General features: G+C 38.9%; 1 protein-coding gene across 1 annotated transcript in view; it reads right to left on the reverse strand.

The window, feature by feature from the left end:
• Positions 1-241: 241 nt before the first annotated feature.
• The window catches only part of LOC139447422 (centromere protein I-like), a 41,905-nt gene continuing 16,040 nt past the window's right edge, over positions 242-26,106 (reverse strand). Inside the window, exons 11-18 of the mRNA XM_071228760.1 lie at positions 25,644-25,761; positions 25,120-25,184; positions 23,603-23,718; positions 21,467-21,620; positions 19,863-19,987; positions 17,021-17,297; positions 11,904-11,945; positions 242-4,000 (exon numbers count right to left, since the gene is read on the reverse strand). Coding sequence (XP_071084861.1) covers positions 3,872-4,000; positions 11,904-11,945; positions 17,021-17,297; positions 19,863-19,987; positions 21,467-21,620; positions 23,603-23,718; positions 25,120-25,184; positions 25,644-25,761 — 1,026 coding nt within the window. The 3' untranslated portion in view covers positions 242-3,871. The remainder of the gene's footprint in view (positions 4,001-11,903; positions 11,946-17,020; positions 17,298-19,862; positions 19,988-21,466; positions 21,621-23,602; positions 23,719-25,119; positions 25,185-25,643; positions 25,762-26,106) is intronic.

The following is a 26,106-nucleotide window of genomic DNA, read 5'->3' on the forward strand; positions in this document are numbered from 1 at the left end:
TGTCCATATACTTTAATTTCCATATGTCCATGTCCATATACTTCCTTGTCCATATACTTCCATGTCCATATACTTCCATGTCTATATACTTCCATGTCCATACACTTCCATGTCTATATACTTCCATGTCCATACACTTCCATGTTCATATACTTCCTTGTCCATATACTTCCATGTCCATATACTTCCATGTCTATATACTTCCATGTCCATACACTTCCATGTCTATATACTTCCATGTCCATACACTTCCATGTCCATATACTTCCTTGTCCATATACTTCCATGTCCATATACTTCCATGTCTATATACTTCCATGTCCATACACTTCCATGTTCATATACTTCCATGTCCATACACGTCTCTTCCATGTCTATATACTTCCATATCCATACACGTCTCTTCCATATACTTCCATATACTTCCATGGCCATATACCTTAATGTCTATATACTTCCATGTCCATATACCTTAATGTCCATATACTTCTATGTCCATACATATCTCTTCCATATACTTTCATGTTCATATATTTCCATGTCTATATACTTCCATGTCCAAACACTTCTTGTCCATATACTTCCATGTCCATATACTTCCATGTCTATATACTTCCATGTCCATACACTTCTTGTCCATATACCTTAATGTCCATACACTTCCATGTCCATATACCCTAATGTCCATACACTTCCATGTCCATATACCTTAATGTCCATACACTTCCATGTCCATATACCCTAATGTCCATACACTTCCATGTCCATATTCCTCCGTGTCCATACACTTCCATGTCCATACACTTCCATGTCCATACACTTGCATGTCCATATACCCTAATGTCCATACACTTCCATGTCCATATACTTGCATGTCTATATACTTGCATGTCTATATACTTCCATGTCCATACACGTCTCTTCCATATACTTTCATGTTCATATATTTCCATGTCTATATACTTCCATGTCCATATACCTTAATGTCCATATACTTCTATGTCCATACACGTCTCTTCCATATACTTTCATGTTCATATATTTCCATGTCTATATACTTCCATGTCCAAACACTTCTTGTCCATATACTTCCATGTCCATATACTTCCATGTCTATATACTTCCATGTCCATACACTTCTTGTCCATATACCTTAATGTCCATACACTTCCATGTCCATATACTTCCATGTCTATATACTTGCATGTCTATATACTTGCATGTCTATATACTTCCATGTCCATACACGTCTCTTCCATATACTTTCATGTTCATATATTTCCATGTCTATATACTTCCATGTCCATATACCTTAATGTCCATACACGTCTCTTCCATATACTTCCATGTTCATATACTTCCATGTCCATATACTTCCATGTCCATATACCTTAATGCCTATATACTTCCATGTCGATATACCTTAATGACCATATACTTCCATGTTCGTATACTCTAATGTCCATATACGTTCATACATTCGGAAGTCATGTAAAACCACATGCAAAAGTTATTACTTATTGTCTCTTAATATGTATTTTGTTAGCAGGTGAACATCAAATTGAACATTAACAGTTTTTGAGCACTATTGACCACACTACAGCACACAACACACTTTAATGAAATTACAGGCATAACATGCTCATACTCATCTATAAAGTCCCAATGTTTAACATAGGATATATTATATACAATTAAATGCGTAATATACTGAACAAAAAAGTTAGAGATCATGAATATCTTCATGATCTTGGGGGATATTTTTATGAAATTGTGTGCTCAGTTTTCACTAAAAAAAAAAAAAAACATCCCCCAAAATGTTCATGATCCTAACTTGTTTGTTCTGTATATAAAGCAAAGTATATGACACACTGACCAGCCATCCTGTATGACACACATCAATGATGCCACATGTCCACATAATCTAGTTTCCACAACATGTGCAATGATTCCACATGTAAAAGTTTTCATTACACAATGCAATTTTCAACATGACATATTGGAAAATGTCCACATGAAATATCTTAACATTTTCATATAACACTGTTTCCACATGACTTCTCTGTATTTCCACATGACAATGGTGCCATACATCACTGTTTCCACATGTGCAATGGTGCCATACTTCAATGTTTCCACATGTGCAATGGTGCCATACTTCACTGTTTCCACATGTGCAATAGTGCAATACTTCAATGTTTCCACATGTGCAACTGTGCCATACTTCACTGTTTCCACATGTGCAATGGTGCCATACATCACTGTTTCCACATGTGCAATGGTGCAATACTTCAATATTTTCACATGACACACTTCTATGTTTCCACGTGTACAAAGGTGCCATACTTCAATGTTTGAAAGAATTAAAACAAGGCCAATATATATCATACACCTAGTCAAATATGATGATTAACACACATTGCTTTATTCTAAAAGGGCTGTTATAATTCACACGTAAAATGTTGTGAAATACAGTCATGCCCCGCTTATACGGACTTCAGATATCCGGAAACCTCGGTTCCCGGACGATTTTCATTCAAAACGAAATAATTACTATATAAATTTACCCGTATATCCGGAAATTCAGTTTCCGGAACCGGACGGTCATTTTCATACACAAAACACTGAAATGCACACAAAATTGTCTCACTTACCCGGACAATACACTTCCGCTGGTGGTAATCCTTTGATTCGCGAGAAGTCAATAAACCAAGTGACACTGAGTTACGTTTGAGACGAGCTTGTTTATTGTACATGTAATCCCATTCGATAAATATGGCGTCTGTGGAGGTCAGAGGTCAAAGTTGTGTAAGTATGGCCTGTCAACTCACAAGGAGGCTCGTGCTTGTATAGAGACCTTGATTACCTATTACAAGAACACAGGCGATCTGGACAATTTGGAATTATTGTTTAAAATTCAAACCTCAAAATGTGGTAAAGTTCCATGACAGACTTTTTGAAACGTGTATGAATAAAGATTGAGTGGATGTATCTGTTTGCTCTGTCATCTGTCATGAGTTGCATAATTGAAGGGAAGTAACTCTTCCAGTAAGAAGCTGGTTTCAGTTGTACGGAAATTTGTTTATACGGATGAATTGTGAAATGACACAAGTGTCCGTATAAACGAGGCACGACTGTATATATTATTTCATGGAATAAAAGGACACCAAAGTAGTTAAATGAATAAAAGGATTCCATATTATTTTCTGGAAATAAAAGGATACCATGTTATTTCCGGAAATACAGGATACCATATTATTTCAAGGAATAAAAGGATACCATATTATTTCAGGAAAAAAGGATACCAGATGATTTCTGGGAACAAAGGATACTAGATTATTTCAGGAAATAAAGGTTACTAGATTATTTCAGGAAATAAAGGATACTAGATTATTTCAGGGAATAAAGGACCCCAGATTATTTCAGGGAATAAAGGACCCCAGATTATTTCAGGGAACACATTAGCTACTCACCTGAAACATCCTTACCCATGTACAAAGTATGATTATGTTATCATTATTTAGAACAAAATTACTAGTTTTATTTGGAATGAAAATAAATAATAAAATACTATAAGTCTTTTTGCAATGGTATGTAAGTACCCCGGCCATTGTTAGTATAACTAACCTGGTTTCATAAATATGCTTTACTTGAGTCAAAAGTGTTCTGTTACAATGTAACAAGTATCGTAACCTTTATGCCATCATAACCTGACTATCGAGATATGTATCACATCTCGATGAAGTGTATCGCTACAGACACATGTTAAGAACACACTGGCAGTGCATAACGATGATGATGAGGATGATGATGATGATGATGATGATAACCACAATAACACAACACACGTGCATAGATTGTGTCCTTGTGATTAGCCTTGAGTGGACTCTGTAATGGAGTTTGCATTTTTCTGTGACTTGCGTATGAAAGTTCGGATGAACTGAGGGATGGATTTGATGTGTTCTCGCTCCAGGAACTTGAGGAAATAGTCCTTCACAGCCTGAAACAGAGAAATTACTGCATTACCTGTATACTAGTATGTCACTTTGTGTCATTATGTCACAGTGCAGGGCCCAAAATCAACCTTCTTGCAGTTCAGTGTTTGACATTTCTCCATTCCAATTTGTAGCTTCGAACCCCCATCTATAAACTTTAATGTCCACATTCAAAAGTACAAGTTAGTAATTATTGTCATCTCTTAATATGTTCTTTGTTAGCAGGTGAACATCAAATTTAACATAAACAGTTTTTGAGCACTATTGACCTCACTACAGCACACAACACACTTTAATGAAATTACTGGTGTCACATGCTCATACTTGTCTATAAAGTCCCATTGTTTATGATGGGATGTATCATATACAATTTAATGCGTAAAAAACTGAACAAAAACAAGTTAGGCATCATGACTACTTGCACAGCCTGGGGACGCCATTTTTTAACCTGGGAGTTCTACAACTAAAGGCTGCGAGTTCCATGGATCCCCCAAATAAATAACCTTGGTAACAGCACTATTCCAGATACCAAGGTCTGGACCCGACAATCCCGTGATTAATATCATGAGCATCAATCTAAGCAACTGGGATACAATGATATGCATCCACAAAGTCAGCGAGGCTGACAACACGATCCCGTTAACGACAAGCATGGGTTGCTGAAGACCCGTTCTAATTCTGATTTTCATGCATGGGATTACGGGAAGCATTTGCATCAGATGAAAACCATTATCAGTCAAACAAATTTATTCATAAACACCAACTATGCACTGGCGATCTGTTGAGTACAATTATTCCCCTACAAAAAACTCAATTTGTGTCTACCATTACCTTCCATACCTAAATTTATGCATAATCATTTTGCTAGAGTTGTCAGTGACGTATTTCAAACGGCATGTTTTGGTATAGCCAGCCATTTCCCAATTCAGGACCTCACCATCATCAGATCCATGCTCCCGCGCTCACGATAGCGAAAACTTTATGTTGACGTATAATAGTCACAACAAATATCACTTACAGTGAGTCAAAGTATGGCATATGTATATTTATTCTCTATCCACTAAAGTTCGTTTCAAGGCATCAATAGCAGTAATATGACCGTGGCTGCTGTAAACAACAGTGAGTTGTGCGATCACCATCCCAAACGATTTTCGCCGAAATGAATATAAACATTGTTGAATGATATTTTGAATAAAATTAATAAAATAGATTACAAACATAAGTTCAGATATATAATGAACTCTTTTTGTAACCAGACAGTGTGATAACGTGATAACTCACAACAACTCGCAGACACTCTTAAGGATCCGTAGGAGAGGCAAATTTTTTGACATGTCAAAAGTCATCTTACGATTGTAAACAGATGTAATAAATGACTTTAGGATTTGTTTACGGATTATTACGAGTGCTTACTTGTTGTTTACGATTTCATTCGGGTGTTACGATGGCTTTACGGATTGTTACGAGTTATTACGAGCACTTTACGTGTAGTTGCGAGTTCTTTACGAATAGAAACGTATACTTTCTGTAGTCTTACGTATTGTTTACGATTTGGGAAAAGGTATAAAAGCTACAAAATTGAACACTTCATTTTCAGTTGTTATTAAGAAGTCATAGAAGTCACATTTCTGCATATCTACTCTACAATATCTACAAGCATGGCTCCAAAGAAGAAGGCAGTCAACAAGAAGTCTCCTGCTTTAAAAAATATCCGTGGAAGAAAAGAGGACACGCTCGCCTTTCCCTGAACCACCATCGCAGCTAGACCATGTTGATGTAGAAGACACTGTAGACACTGTAGACACTGTAGACCCTGAAGACACTGAAATTGGCTCTCTGGATGTCAGTTGTCGAATGATGATACATTGAAATTTGCAGGATTTATATATTTTTTGACAAAAAATCGTAAGGACTAGTAAATACTCGTTACTAACTCGTAACTATTCGTAACAACACATAAACAGGTCGTAACTAACATGTAAAAGCTTCGATGAATAGTAACTTTCCGTATTATATTCGTCACAATCTGTAAAAAGTTCGTAAAATGCCCGTAAGTTGCCCGTAGTTATCTGGACAACTCGTAACAAATCGTGGAATTATGAGGTAAATACATCGTAATAATCCGTAAATAGCTCGTAATAACTCGTAACAACTCTTAAATCGGTCATAAACGTGGCCAAATCGTAAGCATCCGTGAATTTGTGCGATCCGTAAGGACTCCTAAGAAAAATCTGTGTATGTGAAGGGGGCATTGTACGGTACATCTATAGGTTATTTGAATGAATAACTAACTGTAATGTTCTAAAAGCAACAGGCCATATAGGTGGATTGGGCATATGGAAATGATAAAAATCTCATGACCGAGTAGTGTTTATTTCTATGTTCCCGATTTCCAACTAAATGAGCAATAAAATAACATATTGGATTCGTGTCCCAATATTCACTCAAATTTATATTTATTGGTGGAGTATCATTTGAACCCTTTTTGATGGGGATTGGAGCATCCCCCCTCTCGTTTTTTGCCTTGGTTTGAATAGTCAGGTGTGGTGAAATGGGTTTTTTTAGCCTCGGTTATAAATGAATAGTGAGGTGGGGTGAAATGGGGTGAAATGGGGTTTAATGTTACGTGCGTGCGTGCGTGCGTGCGTGCGTGCATGCGTGTGAATGACATGTAGATCTAACTAAGTTACTTCAGAGATGATGTCATTACACTGAACCTGATGCTGAAAGAATTAAAACCAGGTAATTTACTCATTTTCAAACGTTTTTATATTTGCTGAAGTTTGGACTGACAAAAATTAGTGGGAACTGGTAAGTTTAAAAAGTCAGAGGGAGCATTGTTCATTGTTAAATGTCATGCAGTGTGCTGTTCAGGAGTCAAGGAGTGGATATAGAAATATTCCACATTTATATCCCAGCTATATGTCAACAGGATACATGGACAAGATTGCAGGTTAACATTGTACTCATATGGGGTATTAAACCAAATCTTAGCCTGACAAAGATATTGTATTGATAGGCCAGTCTACCACCCCCCACGTTCCCGACAGCATTACTTGGATGTGCTGTTTATTATCTAGAGATAAACAATGATTAACACTTATCTGTCCCTGTTTGTACAGCTCTGTAGAAAGTATGTCAAGAATGTCATGTGATATGATCGATTTAACCCACCAGCTTCGATATCAGTATGCTGTGCACAGACAGGGTTTGATTTAAGGAAGATCATTTCACTTGCACTAGGTGCATGTTGACATGAAAACCTAGTTGCACCAGACAAAAAAGGTTGCACGCTTTAGGGTACGATTTCATTCTGTTTTATCACCTGCACCAGGTGCAACCTAGTGAATTAATCAGGTTGCACTACCAAAATATTGGCTGCACCATTTTATCATAAATTGAACACTGTTTTTTCAGCTACCGGTATTTTAAATATGAAATAAATTCTTAGAATGTGCTCCAGTATTTTATCATGGGGAAATCTGTATATGACTTCTCACATCTTGATATCCTATAAACAACTTAAACGGAAGTTTCAAAGTGTCTGTTTGTTGTGATTGTAACCTCATGAGTGACTGTTCTAGTGGTAATTGTGAAGAATGAGTTCTGCTGGTTCACTGTATGCAGACCTGTGTATTTCACTATTTGCATGAACTTTTGTTTCCTGCATTCGAAAAGATTGGCAGCCAGTTCTTAAAGAATTCAGTTTTCCACTTTTATGAAACAAAACTACTGCCATTCACTTGTGGTGGGAAATTGTTACCTGCACTGGGTGCAACCTGGCAGTACAATTACTGCACAAGCAATTGTTTACATGCACTGGTGCAGCTTGGATACAGTGAAATCGTCCATGCTCTTGTCTCATAAATTTATCAAAGATAAAACACAGATGTATTTACAAACTGAATAGGAAGACTGTGTCATGATTTTACATAAATATTGTTGTAAAACATAAAAGATGTGCACATAGTTTTGAAGTAATCCCAGTTAATGTCAGTTCGATGACGTCAAATTACAAATTACACATAACCCAGGAATTAATTGTGTGGTAAATTACATAAAGCTTAGAGGTATTGAGTGTGTTGAAAGATTGCTGTTGTGCGGAAAAGTAAGGTATAGTCAGACACAAATTAAGGGCTGGCTATCGATATAGATTATAGAGATTGTTAATCGCCTGCTGAATATCAATCAATTATAGAATGCACTGAGCCAAATCAAGCCCTGACAGGCAGACTTCACATCTAAAGCACAGTTCATACCACCACGTGACCCTGGTATTGACAAAACACAGTGTACTTTTCCTGTTTGGCTCTGTTCCAAATCAATTTAGATTTAGTTTAACCCTGTTCAGAATTGTTCATAATGAAACACTTCTACATGATAAATTGTATCCCTGGGTAATCTGTCATTTAAACCCACTTCATGATACCGCAGACAGCAAAATAAGGAAAGTCTCACAGCTCCAGATAAGCTTTTGGCGTTGTGGGTATTTTACGCATGCATTTTAAAATCATTGGGTAGAAGTAATTCTATCTGGGTATTCATATTTCCGTTACCCAGTAGTTTTTACACATGTGGGTATTTAAGTTAACTATTTAAAAACACTATTCATCTAGTCCCTGCAAACTGGTGTCATGTGTGTTCGAGAGCTTTATAGGACTCAAAAATACCATGAGACTTCCACAAGAAAGTGTGATGGCAAATGATCATGATGTTACTGTCATCGTGGAGTTTGGCAAGATTGACGGAATGCCCGTTTATAATTTCAAAAAAAGTTGCTGATTTGCTAATCGAATATGCAGGGTTACTTCACAATATTTTGATGATACGCACAAGTTTTATTTTTGTAGCATATCTGTAATGTTCGTTGCGTATTTGATACACTTGGATTTTATTTTACTGCATATTTCTGCATTTCTGATGTGTATTTTACGCAGATACGCAGCTTATCTGGAGCTCTGAAATCTTGAAAGATATACATACGCATACGTAACACATAACATTATACAGGTAGCTATGACATCAGTTATAAAATTGAGTGTTGGTATACGTGACCAAACCAGAGCACAAATAAGCCCCTTATTTGTGCAGAAAATGCACAATAAATCACCATCAGCTAATGAATTTTTCTGTTGCTTGCATACAAATAGACATGCATGATGTCAAAACCCCAATGGTGTTACAGCACTCTGTGTCACTACCCACTGGTTCCTTTTCAACTTGACCGCCTCTGTGGTCAGACATTCGTGCCAAAGAGTACTTACGGACATAATTATGGCAGGAATATTTTATCAAACACTACCTGCACAGTGTAACGTCCTATATGTAGATGTCAGCCTGATTTAATTGTAGATATATATATTTACCAGAGAGTACAGCCATTTTCCATGGATTATTTGCAACTTGACTGTAGAACACAATAACAGATTTTTGCGTAGTATGGCAAACGAACAGAGATAAGAAACTATTTAAAACATCCCCCCTGCAGCGCAATATATTATCATGTAAAAATCATGTATGTCACAAACTCTATACATGGTATAGGGAACTAACAGATACAGCGAACAGAATTTTTATCACAAACACTGACAAAAATGTCACAAATTAATTACGTGTATGAGTCAGAAAAAATCACTCAGTGTCACTCAGTGAACTAACAGATACAGCGAACTGAATGTTAATCCACCAAAGACACAAATGTCATGAATTAGTTACGTGTATAGCTAAAGAAACCTCACTCAGTGTCACTCAGTGTCACTCAGTGTCACTCAGTGAACTAACAGATACAGCGAACTGAATGTTAATCCACCAAAGACACAAATGTCACGAATTAGTTACGTGTATAGCTAAAGAAACCTCACTCAGTGTCACTCAGTGAACTAACAGATACAGCAAACTGAATGTTAATCCACCAAAGACACAAATGTCACGAATTAGTTACGTGTATAGCTAAAGAAACCTCACTCTGTGTCACTCAGTGAACTAACAGATACAGCAAACTGATTTTTAATCAACCACAGACACAAATGTCACAAATTAACTATGTGCAATGTCACAATTGTGGAGTGAGTGAGTGAGTGAGTATGGTTTTACACTGCTTTAGTAATATTCCAGCAATATCACAGTGTGGGACGCAAGAAATGGGCCTCATGTACTGTAGTGTACCCATGTGAGGAGTCGAACCCGGGCCTTCACTTTAACCACTAGGCCACCCCCACACTAGAGGAAATCATCATAGCAGACCACATTGTTTATCATCTGATTTTGTTTGTTTTGTTTGTTTGTTGTTTAATGCCGCACTCAGCAATATTCCAGCTATATGACGGCGGTCTGAAAATAATCGAGTCTGGACCAGACAAGCCAGTGATTAATATCATGAGCATTGATCCACGCATTTGGTATATGATGATATGCATCAACCATGTCAGCGAGCCTGACCACCCGATCCTGTTAGTCGCCTCTTACGAAAGCAGAGTCGCTTTTTACAGCAAGCCTGGGTTGCAGTAGACCTTTTCTACCCCGGATCTTCACGTGTCGTTTATCATCTGAGTGATTCAGTTGTTCAAGACATAAAATCTCATTAAAATCAGATCTTAGTTCTCACTATGCTAAACAAAGATCTGAGGACATCCCATTACGGGTCACGTCAGAATGACCTTTCGCAAATTTTGACTGACCAATGAAATGACTGACAAGAAATCGACATTAGCCAATCAGAAAGCAGCTTTCTCTAGCTTTATGACAAAAGTTTCAAACTGGCGACTGCGCTTGGAAACATATTTTGACATATTCTCCATTACAAAAATGAAAACTGTTTAGAAGAACATTCTGGAATGGCTTATAGATGGCCTAGATTGTATGGATATAATAACAAGCGTATAGTTAAAGCATTTTAACACGTTATGGTCCCAAACCAGGTAACTGACCCAACATTTCTCTTAGCCCTTGTCAAAATAGCTGCAATGGAAATTCTAAAATAAACATTTCTAAAACTCCTTAATATCAAATGGCACTAGTTCAGTATGCGCTTTATATACAGACATGCAATGTTTGGCAAGGAAATATTTAACCGTTTATTTGTTATACTCCTTTAGTAAACCAATCCTATATTAAAACTTAAATCCAACTTGTCATGGAAACATAAACAATAAAATTTCTAAAAGTGCTATATATCAAAAGGCACCAGTACAGTATGTGCCTTGTAGACATGCAAAGTTTTGTAAGAAAGTATTTAATGGTTTTTGAGTTACGCTCCGGAAACTAATACCAACCTTATAGAACCTAAGTCCAACTTGTTGCCATGGAAACGTAAAAAATTATTTTCTAAAATTCTTAAATAGCAAAAGGCACCAGTTCAGCATGAGTCTGATAGACATGCAAAGTTTCGTAGAGAAATATTTAACGGTTTCTGAGTTATGCTCCGGAAACGGATTCGGGACACACACACACACGGACGGAACCCATTTCTATATCCCCTGCTAACTTCGTTGGGGCGGGGGATAATAAAACCTGTAACTGTCATTCGGAATACCCCCCGTTAAACATTTCGTGATTGCATGATTAGAAAACACATTCCGACTGTCACTTTCATGATCTGGTAAGCGACGCTCTGATTGGTTGGATGAAAGGTCGTTCTGACGTGACCCTTAATGGGATGTCCTCAGATTTTTGTTTAGCATAGCGAGAGCTAAGATCTTATTTTAATGAGATTGATTTTGAACAAACTCCCAAAAAAATGAAAAGAAACTGCCTGCCCGCACTACATTTTCAAAAGCTATTGCCTGAGAACCAATTATTTTATCCTTTTAAGCCTAAAATCCCAGTTTTGAACAAAATAATGACTTTTTCCCCCAATGTGCGTGCACTTAGTCTAGAATCATGAATACATCCTTGTGATGACCTACATACCTTGATCTGGCCCGGGTGAACCTTCTTCCCAGCAGGTTGTGTCTGAAACAAGAAAGGAACAAGTGAACACACATAAAAAGTTCAGTGAAATGTTGAAATTACGTTATTATGGAAGTCAGATCTCTTATGACAGAGTTAAATGCCAAGGAAAGATCTGGGATCCATGGTTTCATGTCTGGTTCCTTGTTCTAGACTGAATCATTGTATAAAAGTACCTCACTCGGGAAAGGTAGATGGTTTGTTTTTTATAGAAGTGCCTCACTCAGGAAAGCTAGACTGTATCTTTGTACAAAATTACCTTGCTCAGGACAGCTAGACTTTTAGTGTATAGAAGTACCTCATTCAAGAAGTACCTCGCTCAGGAATGCCAGACAGTAGTTATTGTACAGAAGTACCTCGCTCAGGAAGGTTAGACTTTGTCAGTGTATAGAAGTACCTTGCTCAGGAAGGCCAGACTGTAGTTATTGCATAAAAGAACCTCGCTCAGGAAGGTTAGACTTTGTCAGTGTATAGAAGTACCTTGCTAAGGAAGGCCAGACTCTAGTTATTGTATAGAAGTACCTCGCTCAGGAAGGTTAGACTTTGTCAGTGTTTAGAAGTACCTCGCTCAGGAAGGCCAGGCTGCAGTTATTGCATAAAAGAACCTCGCTCAGGAAGGTTAGACTTTGTCAGTGTATAGAAGTACCTGGCTCAGGAAGGTTAGACTTTGTCAATGTATAGAAGTACCTCGCTCAGGAAGGCCAGGCTGCAGTTATTGCATAAAAGAACCTCGCTCAGGAAGGTTAGACTTTGTCAGTGTATAGAAGTACCTGGCTCAGGAAGGTTAGACTTTGTCAGTGTATAGAAGTACCTCGCTCAGGAAGGTTAGACTTTGTCAGTGTATAGAAGTACCTGGCTCAGGAAGGTTAGACTTTGTCAATGTATAGAAGTACCTGGCTCAGGAAGGTTAGACTTTGTCAATGTATAGAAGTACCTGGCTCAGGAAGGTTAGACTTTGTCAGTGTATAGAAGTACCTCGCTCAGGAAGGTTAGACTTTGTCAGTGTATAGAAGTACCTGGCTCAGGAAGGTTAGACTTTGTCAGTGTATAGAAGTACCTTGCTCAGGAAGGTTAGACTTTGTCAGTGTATAGAAGTACCTCGCTCAGGAAGGCCAGACTGTAGTTATTGCATAAAAGAACCTCGCTCAGGAAGGTTAGACTTTGTCAGTGTATAGAAGTACCTCGCTCAGGAAGGCCAGACTGTAGTTATTGCATAAAAGAACCTCGCTCAGGAAGGTTAGACTTTGTCAGTGTATAGAAGTACCTCGCTCAGGAAGGTTAGACTTTGTCAATGTATAGAAGTACCTCGCTCAGGAAGGTTAGACTTTGTCAATGTATAGAAGTACCTTGCTCAGGAAGGTTAGACTTTGTCAGTGTATAGAAGTACCTGGCTCAGGAAGGTTAGACTTTGTCAGTGTATAGAAGTACCTGGCTCAGGAAGGTTAGACTTTGTCAGTGTATAGAAGTACCTTGCTCAGGAAGGTTAGACTTTGTCAGTGTATAGAAGTACCTTGCTCAGGAAGGTTAGACTTTGTCAATGTATAGAAGTACCTCGCTCAGGAAGGTTAGACTTTGTCAATGTATAGAAGTACCTTGCTCAGGAAGGTTAGACTTTGTCAGTGTATAGAAGTACCTCGCTCAGGAAGGTTAGACTTTGTCAGTGTATAGAAGTACCTGGCTCAGGAAGGTTAGACTTTGTCAGTGTATAGAAGTACCTCGCTCAGGAAGGTTAGACTTTGTCAATGTATAGAAGTACCTCGCTAAGGAAGGTTAGACTTTGTCAGTGTATAGAAGTACCTCGCTCAGGAAGGTTAGACTTTGTCAGTGTATAGAAGTACCTCGCTCAGGAAGGTTAGACTTTGTCAGTGTATAGAAGTACCTCGCTCAGGAAGGTTAGACTTTGTCAATGTATAGAAGTACCTCGCTCAGGAAGGTTAGACTTTGTCAGTGTATAGAAGTACCTCGCTCAGGAAGGTTAGACTTTGTCAGTGTATAGAAGTACCTCGCTCAGGAAGGGTAGACTTTGTCAGTGTATAGAAGTACCTCGCTCAGGAAGGTTAGACTTTGTCAGTGTATAGAAGTACCTCGCTCAGGAAGGGTAGACTTTGTCAGTGTATAGAAGTACCTCGCTAAGGAAGGTTAGACTTTGTCAATGTATAGAAGTACCTCGCTCAGGAAGGTTAGACTTTGTCAGTGTATAGAAGTACCTCACTCAGGAAGGTTAGACTTTGTCAATGTATAGAAGTACCTGGCTCAGGAAGGTTAGACTTTGTCAATGTATAGAAGTATCTCGCTCAGGAAGGTTAGACTTTGTCAGTGTATAGAAGTACCTGGCTCAGGAAGGTTAGACTTTGTCAGTGTATAGAAGTACCTCGCTCAGGAAGGTTAGACTTTGTCAATGTATAGAAGTACCTCGCTCAGGAAGGTTAGACTTTGTCAGTGTATAGAAGTACCTTGCTCAGGAAGGTTAGACTTTGTCAATGTATAGAAGTACCTCGCTCAGGAAGGTTAGACTTTGTCAGTGTATAGAAGTACCTCGCTCAGGAAGGTTAGACTTTGTCAGTGTATAGAAGTACCTCGCTCAGGAAGGGTAGACTTTGTCAGTGTATAGAAGTACCTGGCTCAGGAAGGTTAGACTTTGTCAGTGTATAGAAGTACCTCGCTCAGGAAGGGTAGACTTTGTCAGTGTATAGAAGTACCTCGCTAAGGAAGGTTAGACTTTGTCAATGTATAGAAGTACCTCGCTCAGGAAGGTTAGACTTTGTCAGTGTATAGAAGTACCTCACTCAGGAAGGTTAGACTTTGTCAATGTATAGAAGTACCTGGCTCAGGAAGGTTAGACTTTGTCAATGTATAGAAGTATCTCGCTCAGGAAGGTTAGACTTTGTCAGTGTATAGAAGTACCTGGCTCAGGAAGGTTAGACTTTGTCAGTGTATAGAAGTACCTGGCTCAGGAAGGTTAGACTTTGTCAGTGTATAGAAGTACCTCGCTCAGGAAGGTTAGACTTTGTCAGTGTATAGAAGTACCTCGCTCAGGAAGGTTAGACTTTGTCAGTGTATAGAAGTACCTCGCTCAGGAAGGTTAGACTTTGTCAATGTATAGAAGTACCTCGCTCAGGAAGGTTAGACTTTGTCAGTGTATAGAAGTACCTCACTCAGGAAGGTTAGACTTTGTCAATGTATAGAAGTACCTGGCTCAGGAAGGTTAGACTTTGTCAATGTATAGAAGTATCTCGCTCAGGAAGGTTAGACTTTGTCAGTGTATAGAAGTACCTGGCTCAGGAAGGTTAGACTTTGTCAGTGTATAGAAGTACCTCGCTCAGGAAGGTTAGACTTTGTCAGTGTATAGAAGTACCTCGCTCAGGAAGGTTAGACTTTGTCAGTGTATAGAAGTACCTTGCTCAGGAAGGTTAGACTTTGTCTGTATAGAAGTACCTCGCTCAGGAAGGCTAGACTGTAGTTATTGCATAAAAGAACCTCGCTCAGGAAGGTTAGACTTTGTCAGTGTATTGACCTTTTTCACACTTCGCTACTTCCGGTTTGAAAGCGAGGCTTGGAGAGCAGAAGGTGAAGGCTGGATAGCACATGAAACACATGGAGATGTCAACAAGGCACGCAATCGGGACAAACTGTGACAATTTAACCATCCCGGTACATTTATCGTAAGTATTCAACATTATTCTTATTGACAAACTATTCTACTGTTATCTGGTCTCCTTACCGATATAAATTTGAGTCAGGCCGTTCTGTTGTGATTTCAATTTAAAATATCCATGACCAACTGGTAACTCCCAGTGCAATTTATGGTACCTGAACAGACTTAATACAAATGCTACTGAAATCTTGTAAAGATTAATTCATTGTTTACACACCATTAAGCCAAACTATTTATTGTGAGTTTAAATAACTTTGCGGGTTGTATTTGAAGTCGAAATTTTCACCTTTTGACCATATCTACATTATCTAGTTATCGCTAAGGAAGGCTAGACTGTAGTTATTGCATAAAAGAACCTCGCTCAGGAAGGTTAGACTTTGTCAGTGTATTGACCTTTTTCACACTTCGCTACTTCCGGTTTGAAAGCGAGGCTTGGAGAGCAGAAGGTGAAGGCTGGATAGCACATGAAACACATGGAGATGTCAACAAGGCACGCAATCGGGACAAACTGTGACAATTTAACCATCCCGGTACATTTATCGTAAGTATTCAACATTATTCTTATTGACAAACTATTCTACTGTTATCTGGTCTCCTTACCGATATAAATTTGAGTCAGGCCGTTCTGTTGTGATTTCAATTTAAAATATCCATGACCAACTGGTAACTCCCAGTGCAATTTATGGTACCTGAACAGACTTAATACAAATGCTACTGAAATCTTGTAAAGATTAATTCATTGTTTACACACCATTAAGCCAAACTATTTATTGTGAGTTTAAATAACTTTGCGGGTTGTATTTGAAGTCGAAATATTCACCTTTTGACCATATCTACATTATCTAGTTATCGCTAAGGAAGGCTAGACTGTAGTTATTGCATAAAAGAACCTCGCTCAGGAAGGTTAGACTTTGTCAATATATAGAAGTACCTCGCTAAGGAAGGTTAGACTTTGTCAATGTATAGAAGTACCTCGCTCAGGAAGGTTAGACTTTGTCAGTGTATAGAAGTACCTCACTCAGGAAGGTTAGACTTTGTCAATGTATAGAAGTACCTCGCTAAGGAAGGTTAGACTTTGTCAATGTACAGAAGTACCTCGCTCAGGAAGGTTAGACTTTGTCAATGTATAGAAGTACCTCGCTCAGGAAGGTTAGACTTTGTCAATGTATAGAAGTACCTCGCTAAGGAAGGTTAGACTTTGTCAGTGTATAGAAGTACCTCACTCAGGAAGGTTAGACTTTGTCAATGTATAGAAGTACCTCGCTCAGGAAGGTTAGACTTTGTCAATGTATAGAAGTACCTCGCTCATGAAGGTTAGACTTTGTCAATGTATAGAAGTACCTCGCTCAGGAAGGTTAGACTTTGTCAATGTATAGAAGTACCTCGCTCAGGAAGGTTAGACTTTGTCAGTGTATAGAAGTACCTCGCTAAGGAAGGCCAGACTGCACCCCAGGAAGGCATGGTGAAGGTAGATGGAGAAGTTTTCATTTGGTCGTGGAACGGACGACACAAACTCTGAGGGGTTGAAGTCGAAGACCAGGCTGCCGGTGGCCTCGAATGCTCTGTTCCGCCACAACCCATTACAGATGTCGAGGAGCAGTCTGTTAAAGCTCTGGATGTCCTCTGTGCCATCACGGTCGATCTGGTCAAGGTCCGCTGGGGTCTGTCTAGACTTGAGAGCTTCAAAGGCACCTTTGTAACTGGGTAGAAAATACAAGAATGCAGAAAACGTGGGTTGATTTATTGCTGTACAGCAATCAGTAGACTTATCTACCTCACGATCACTAGTCCTTATAATGATCACTGATGATGGACATATATTCTGTAGTAATATGTTTTGACATATAAGAACAGTGAAGGTTTTGTCTATGATACAATACTTGAGTGAGTGAGTTGGGTTTAACGCCGCTCTTAACAATATTCCAGTTATATCACGGCGTGTCAGCTTAATGTGGGAGGAAAGCCCTAAGTGATGCAGGTCTCAGACGTTTACCACTTCGGTGAAACCCACAAGCACGGGTATGGTGCTGTCAAACCTAGAAACATAATTGGGGCGAACCGGGATTCGAACCCACAATCATAGGTTTCTGGCGTGCCCAAGGGAGGCAACTCTTCACAGAGACTAGGCCACCAGTGCCCCCTACAATACTGGATATTTATAAATATATCGACATAGGTCAGAGTGACCTAAAACAAATTTATAATTTCTGACACAACCATACTGAAAAGGTTTTATTTTTAACAATTCCGAGATCAGATCTTTTGAGATAATATACTGTGGAGTGAGTGAGTGAATATGGTTTTACGCCAATTTTGTTTTGGCATATTTTCCAGCAATATCACGGCAGGGGACACCCAAGTAGGGAATCGAACATGGGCCTGTGGTGTGACAGGTGAACGCTTTAATCACGGGGCTACCCCAATTTACTGTGGAAGGCTGATATTAGTGATGTGGTTGGTGACATCACTTCCCAAATAAATGGGTCCAGGGTACTTATCATCAGTATAATAGAATGGTGATTCAATGATGGCAATTGCCTTACCCTTACTTATGGTTATACCAACATGGTATAGCAAGAGTCATCAGAAGATGACAAATCCCCCCGACCCCCACAAACTCAAAAGGACAAATCATGTGATTGTTACACCAAGTCCTATGAGAGGGATCTGTCTAACTTGATGACAGTATTCCTATCTACTCTGTCCGTCCGTATACAACAGTATATCAAAACAATACCATGGAATTGGAATTCAGGAATTTGTATACATAAGGCAGGTCCTTTTTCGAAAAGATATGAGTAAGTGGATGTCACGCAGTTGGTACATGGCTTATAGTGTAATCTGTTGCATTACCAACTGTAGCTATCAATAGTTACCGAGGCACACCTTTCACATTAAACTTATGAAACCTTATACATTGCAGCTTACTACACTCAACATGTCCCTTATGTTAATTTGGTCACCTTCACCGTGAATAGCTATCAAGACAATCTTAAGGTCAGATCAGAGTCAATGTCAAGCATGTTGCCATGGGAACAGAAAAATTTAAAAATCTACAAATCCCTAAATAGCAAAGGGAACCAGTTGACAACCTGGTCTCTGTTGTGTGTGAAAAGTTTTATGAAAGAATATCTATTAGTTTTAGAGATATGGTCCGGACAAACCAACCACTATGGAAGGCCAGATAGCATTTAAAGTTTTTAAATGTGGCATGATTAAGAAAAAAAATCTTTCACAGCAAACTGCAGCAACTTGGACAAGTGAAAAACCCTGGGCCCCGCTGATACAGAAGGAAATGTATCCCCAAAACAGTTCACTTCTTTTTCCTTATTTGTTTTAAACATAAAGATGCAAATTGAAAAATATTATATATTTTTTTAATTTGAAAGAAATGTCTGAAGTATATGTAAGATTTTATTTGAAAAAAATAATCTAAATATTTAAATCAACTACCATATTTTCATGAGTATAGTGCACACCCATGCATACTGCTCTAGGGGATTCAGCATTTGGAGGGGCGGGGGGGGGGGGGGGTAAGGAAATGCTTAGAAAAAAAACGACATCATATCCCTTCAGCAAATTCAGGTAAATTAAATTGTATTTCCTGTTCTGCTGGGCATTGTCTTATATGCAGAGATTAAGATTACCATGTATATATTTGCGTAAACTAAGCAGGAAATAGCAATCAGCTGTACACATGTTGTCTGCAAATCTACTGGTGATTTCGGTGAAAAAATACCAATAACATGACTTTAAAGAGTTAAGATGCAGTGATCAGAAGAACTGTATCTGAAACTATTACTTTCTCAGGATTAATTTATTCCATTAAAATGTTATTTTAGTAGCAGCTTTCAATATACATATGAAATTATTGTTACTATAAGCGCAGCACTTAGGTACAGCTGATTGCTATTGCCTGATATTTTTCACGTATGTAACAATTTGTAAACAGTGAAGAAATTTTGAATAAAATTAATAAAATAGAATACAAACATAAGTACAGACTCACAATGAACACTTGTTATAACCAGACAGTGTAATAACTTGATTGTGGTCTTTGAGTTCAGAAAAAAAAACTATCAAAACTCATTATGGCGTGTTTAATTAATACCCACACTCCTCTACAGAGCTGTGTTTTTAAGCGTGCACTATACTCAAGAAAATATGAAAATATTAATAAACGTAACAAACATTTCTACTTTTTAAAAGATCCTATCATTCTTACGGTTTAAGAGATAGACAAAGAGGCAGGCAGTCATGCTTACTTGCACATGATGGAGCAGAGGCGGGTTACACTCAGAACTGAGTCGTCCACCAGGAACCTCCCCAGCAGTGACGGCGGAGACAGCGCAACGAACGGGACACCGTACGTCTGACACAGGGAAGACAACTGCAACAGAAGGCGGTATGTTACACAGTGAGTGAGTGAGTGAGTATGGTTTTACACCGCTTTTAGCAATATTCAAACAATATCACGGCGGGGGACACAGGAAATGGGCTTCACACATTGTACCCATGTTGGGAATCGAACCCGGGTCGTCGGCCTGACGAGCGAACGCTTTAACCACTAGGCTACCCAACCGCCCCTATGTTACACAGACATACAATGATATAGCTGGGGTGGGAGGGATGAGCATTAACTGCCGTATCAGCAACATGTTGATAATTCAGTCTGGACAGCCAAACCTGTGGTTGATGGCATGAGCAACGGTTCATTAGAACACAATGATGTGCTTTCCAGGATAGAACTGCTGCCTGTGACTATAACTTTTTATTTCTTTTTACACAGATCATGTTTCCTAACACACTGTATCAGTGCCCAAAATAAACAGTTCTGAAGAATATATATTTCATATATAAATAACATATTACATTTAGAAGATAAATATTATGTGTGTGTCTATTTCCAGGATTTTATCGAGTATTTGCATCTTGGAAATTCATCTCAAGACCCGAAAGCATTAGCTTGTGGGGCTCGAATGAAAATTTCCAAGATGAAAATACTCGATAAAATCCCGGAAAGAAACACACATAGTATTTATCGATATTGTAAACCTATTGCTTGCTTCAGGGAATGCAAATCATATTTTCACCCTTTAAAATTTGGTCAAGTGACCCAAATTAGCCAATCACAACACAGAACACACTTTCTACAGGTTTACATTAGGAAATTATCAAGCGTAAGGCCAAGCTAAGTACAAGTTTCCCTACCCATTTTAAAGTTTTTAATGTAAAACATCAGTCAACAGACCCATTGGGAAAATGTTGCAAACTTAGATTTGGCTAATGGAAAAGTAAATGATTAATAGTAGTGTTTAATTAATTAAATCATTGATCAAGACTATGCATAGTGTAGCATGGTACCAATGTTATTGATATTTTAACTTGCCACCAAATTTCTGGCATTGACAGCTGCGGTACATTGACAGTTCACTCGAGGTATTTACCAATGCAAGAAATGCATCCCATATTGTTTTCAAATTAAGAATGCGTACAAATAAATAACATTGAAAGTCGTGTGGGATGCAAAATAGATTTTCCAATTGAATAATGAAATTAATGAAAATTGCAGATTCAGGGTTAGTTATCACCAATATTTCTTTTCTGGTAAGAAAAACACTCAAATTTCAGTATGGGAAAGGTTGATTTTCTTCAATCTAACATTAAAATCCCCATTTCTGGTAGATTTAAAGCTTTTGGCTATGTGCAATCATATGACATCAGTAAAATTCTTGGAAACAAGTGGAGCGCATCACCAGCCTGACACTCCCATGTTCATACCTGGCACCCCCAAACCTATTACAGAGTCCCCAGGACTTGACCACACAGAGGCAAGTACACGCCTGACTTGTCCTCCATGGCCACTCACCAGCTGCACATAGTCGAGGACGCAGTTGGCCAGCAGGGTGTTGTCCTCCTCCAGCTGCAGCCCCAGCGTGGCTAGGCTGTCCGTGAAGTAGATCAGGTCCTGGAGGGTTTGGAGAGGACGGAACTTCCCTCCATGCTCTTGGAAGATTGACATGCTGAAGAAGAAGTTGGTTGGTTGGTTGGTTTATTGTTTAACGCCATACTCAGCTAATGTTCCAGCTATACGCCAGCGGTCTGTAAATAATCGAGTCTGGGCCAGACAATCCAGTGATTAATATCATGAGCATCGTTCCACACAATTGGGATATGATGACATGCATCAACCAAGTCAGTGAGCCTGACCACCTGATCCTGTTAGTCGCCTCTTACGACAAGCATAGTCGCCTGTTACGGCAAGCATGGGTTGCCGAAGATCTATTCTACCCAGGATCTTCTTGGGTCCTGAAGAAGAGTGTTGAATCTACCAACCCTGGAAATTGCTCTCAGCACCACTTTCAGGAGATTTTCGTGTTGATGTGTGAACTATCATTTAGCTAATTTTACTGGACCAAAGATAACTCGAGCTTCAAACTTGTGGCTAAAGTCCAGACTGTAGAAGTGTTCCAGCTGTCAACCAGATCACTAACCTCACCACACAGGTCAAGTTAGCCGCCTCTTACGACAAGCTGTGGACGTATTCCAACCCTGGTCCCCACATGTACAGGGAAGAAGAGTGTGGGAAGAAGCAGGATGCCAGATGCAGTGAGTGGAAATGAACAAGCACATAAAAGCACAGTGGACCTGCTAACCTAGCCAATGAGTGAGTGAGTGAGTATGGTTTTACGCCGCTTTTAGCAATATTCAAGCAATATCACAGCGGGGGACACCAGAAATGGGCTTCACACATTGTACCCATGTCGGGAATCGAACCCGGGTCTTCGGCCTGACGAGCGAACTCTTTAACCACTAGGCTACCCGACAGCCCCCACCTAGACAATGAAATACAACAAGTCTGATCGAGTGAGTCAGTTCGATTTCATTCTGTTTTACCACCTGCACCAGGTGCAACCAAGAGAATTAGGCATGTTGCCCCACCAAAATACTGGCTGCACCATGTTATCATAAATTAAAACACTGTATTTTCAGTAATTTTGAATATTAAAAAAATTCAAAACAAAAACATAGAATGTGCTCCAGTATTTTATCATTGGGAAATCTGTATATGGCTTTTCCCATGTTGATATCCAGTCAACAAACTTAAACAGAAGTTTCAAAGCATCTGTTTGTTGTGATTGTAACCTCATAGTGACTGTTCAAGTGGTATTTGTGAAGAATGAGTTCTGTTAGTTAATTGCATTCTGACCACCTGTGTATTTCACGATTTTCATGAACTTTTATTTCCTGGACTCAAAAAGATTACAGGCAGTTTTAAAGGAATTCATTTTAGCCACTGTTATCAAATATAACTGCTGCCATTCACTTGTGGTGGGAAATGTTACCTGCACTGGGTGCAACCTGGCAATAAAAGTTACCTGCACTAGCAATGTTTAACCTGCACTGGTGCAGCTTGGATATAGAGAAACCAATCCCTGTGAGTGATTGTTGTTTTACACTGCGGGCATCAATACTGTATTCAACGTAATAAGCGCCCAGGGCGCTCTCAAAATTAGAAATAAGGGGCGCTTATTAGAATATTATTTTGAGTTGAAAGATCGTAAATTTCACGATTTATGCTAACAGCCTGAAATGTTTACATACGACAGATATATTTTTCAAGAATTTAATTGCCCATAATTAAGGGTGGTATAACACACGAGTGCGTATTATACACGAATAAATAAGTCTTGTGTACATTGATAAATCGGAAGTGGTGCTGATTGGGATTGTTCATTAGCCAATATATTAGCAAATATCGCCATGGGCGCTTATTAGAGCGGGGCGCTTATTATGTCGAATACGGTACTTAAGTTCTACCAATGCGGCTTGTCAATCAGCAAGTCTGGACCAGGCCAACCAGTGACTGAAAGCCTGAGCAATGAACCACGTATGATCTGCCAAGTCACAAGCTGGTGACCTCAACGCCTATCAATGTATCCAACAACAAGCATGAGATAGTGGGACAGGGTTCCCTGGGCGTGCCCACTGATGTACAACATACCACGAAGATGTAGGGCCCTTGACAGATGACTCATTCTCCATCAGATCCTTGTAGCGCGGCCACTCAAATGCTGTATAATTCTTGATCATCTCCACCAGGGTGAGTATCACTTGGCACTAGAGAACAGACAACACGGACACACTACACCATCATGGGTCTCCCAACGAAATACACGCTATCACAGTCAAGGCCTTTACAAGGCAAGGACACCAGTTTTAAGGCTAAGGCCTGGGCATGCTTTCAAACAGATTTGTAAGTTTAATTTAATTTTAAGTTAGTTAAATTTTTTACTTCAGAATAGCCATATTTCTAAATATTGCATTTAAATATTCACATTGACACACCAGAATTTCAATATTTATCAATCAAGTTTTTGTTAGCGAAAAAGGTATTGCAACATATTCATATAACAGCAGGGTAACCATGGCAATTCATCGAATGTTAAGACCTGTTGAAGGCAAATTCAAATTAGGGACCATTTCAAGGTCGGACTGTCAAATTCATTGATTTTTCAAGTCTGTGCACTATCAAAAGGCACTAGTTCACAAAAAGTCCTATCTATGTACCAAGTTTGGTTAATAATCTCTCATGGTTTTTTAGTTCTGCTCCGGAAACGAAACATGACGAACGAACAGACAGCACCCATTTCAATATCCCCTTCCACTTTGTAAGAATAATCTGTACATTTATTAAATTTATATATAGGCCTACATTGCAATCAACAGATCCATCTTCCAACACCATACAGACAGAGACAACTGGATCAGCCCTCTGTAACACGCCATCTGTCTCGCAAACGTATCCCAACACTGCCCCACTACATGACACAATTACATCACAATCTCATGGAATCTACACACAGACACAACATGGTATCCAACCTCAAGTGTGTAAGGAAACTAGAAGTAATAAAGTACTCACGGAAATGAAAAAAACCTGTTTTTCTCAATTTAAAAATCGACACAAATTGTTACGTAGCTGTAAATACGAAATAACAAAACAACTCGAAAAGTACTAGTCTGGATTTGCTAGTTTGATCTCAGTGAACAATACAAAATGTACTTTACAGGAGGTAATTTGTCGGCACTTTCAACATTCAAAAATAAAACTAAGTCCAATTGACATAGCAGAAACAGACTATAGGCATTATGCACCTGTTCTCACCTGTTGTCAAGGTGTCATAGGTCACCTTGATCTACTTACACCTGGTTATGCCCTGTTTCACAATAGTCGGTTTTATTCACATTTTTACACACTTTTACGTGTAAAAAGGCATAAAAACATTTGATACGCTGTATTTGTGCCACGGCCCAATAAGTACTAATTTAGTTGTTTGAATATTTACATATTTTGTATATTAACTGCATTTATTTAAGATCTACGGTCGAAAAAACAGGTTTATTTTCATTTCCATGAGTACTTTAGTGTGTGGAATGCAAGGGAGATAACTTGAGGACCACTAGAAAATATGGTCGAAATATGGACAGGTGTCACCATGGTAACACAATGATACCCACCTTGAAGTAGACTGTTGAGCTGAAGTAGAGTTTTCTCAGAGGTTCTAAGATATAGTCATTTAACACTGAAACAGGAAATGAAGCTTGAATCATCTTAAAGCTGTCACAATCACCATGATAAAGCAGATAACAATTCTGATCTGGGAGCGAGTAGAAAGCATGCATGTCTCCGAGCTACAGATAAGCAGCATATTTGCATAAAATACCCCAAAAAAACATTCGAAACCCAAATACTTTCAATTAACTTGCATACAGAAACACTTAAGACACTGTTTATTACTGTCTACAAACTGAAAAAGTTGGAAGAATGATGTTGGATGATAAATAAAATCTCACCCTTGGCAAACCTCGGAGTTTTTCAACTTTTATCAACTCGTGTTGCTATATTTGATATCAAAAGACACTCGGGGGAGATTCTCTATATATATGCATAATAAATGGTAAAAGATCAAGAATCCGCAGTGGATAGATATTATGCTGTCAGTTATATCCCCACCCACAACATAGGACTTTCTGACACATACCACCATAGGGGTATATCCGACATCTGGAGATGAGTCTGAGTATATGCTGCCTGTAGTCTGAGCCGTTCCACGTCAGCAGGAATCTCTGCAGAAACATGTCCACCACCGGGATACCCTCCTGTAAACATAACACACACGAGTTACTGGGGCTATCTGTGTTAAGAACCGAAAGCATTTAACGGGCAAGCACAGCTACTTGGTCAGCTAACATGAGGTGGGCACGCCTAAAGAAAACTAAGTTTTCGTTCTACACCGCACGTGACCATTAAAACGTCATATCGTTCATTGGGACGCAAAAGATATGATGTCACAGTTGTATAACGAGAAATGCCAAATTCCAAGCACTCTGTTGTCGCCCAAAACTTAAAATACATTCTCTTTGAAGATTTCTACATTGATTTTTGGCATGAAATGTATTGCCACTCATCCTTTGAAACGGTAAATTTGAATTTTGTAACCTGTA

This window comes from Haliotis cracherodii, unplaced genomic scaffold (assembly GCF_022045235.1).
Source record: "Haliotis cracherodii isolate W230 unplaced genomic scaffold, xgHalCrac1.p SCAF_7, whole genome shotgun sequence".
In the NCBI taxonomy this organism is placed as follows: domain Eukaryota; kingdom Metazoa; phylum Mollusca; class Gastropoda; order Lepetellida; family Haliotidae; genus Haliotis; species Haliotis cracherodii.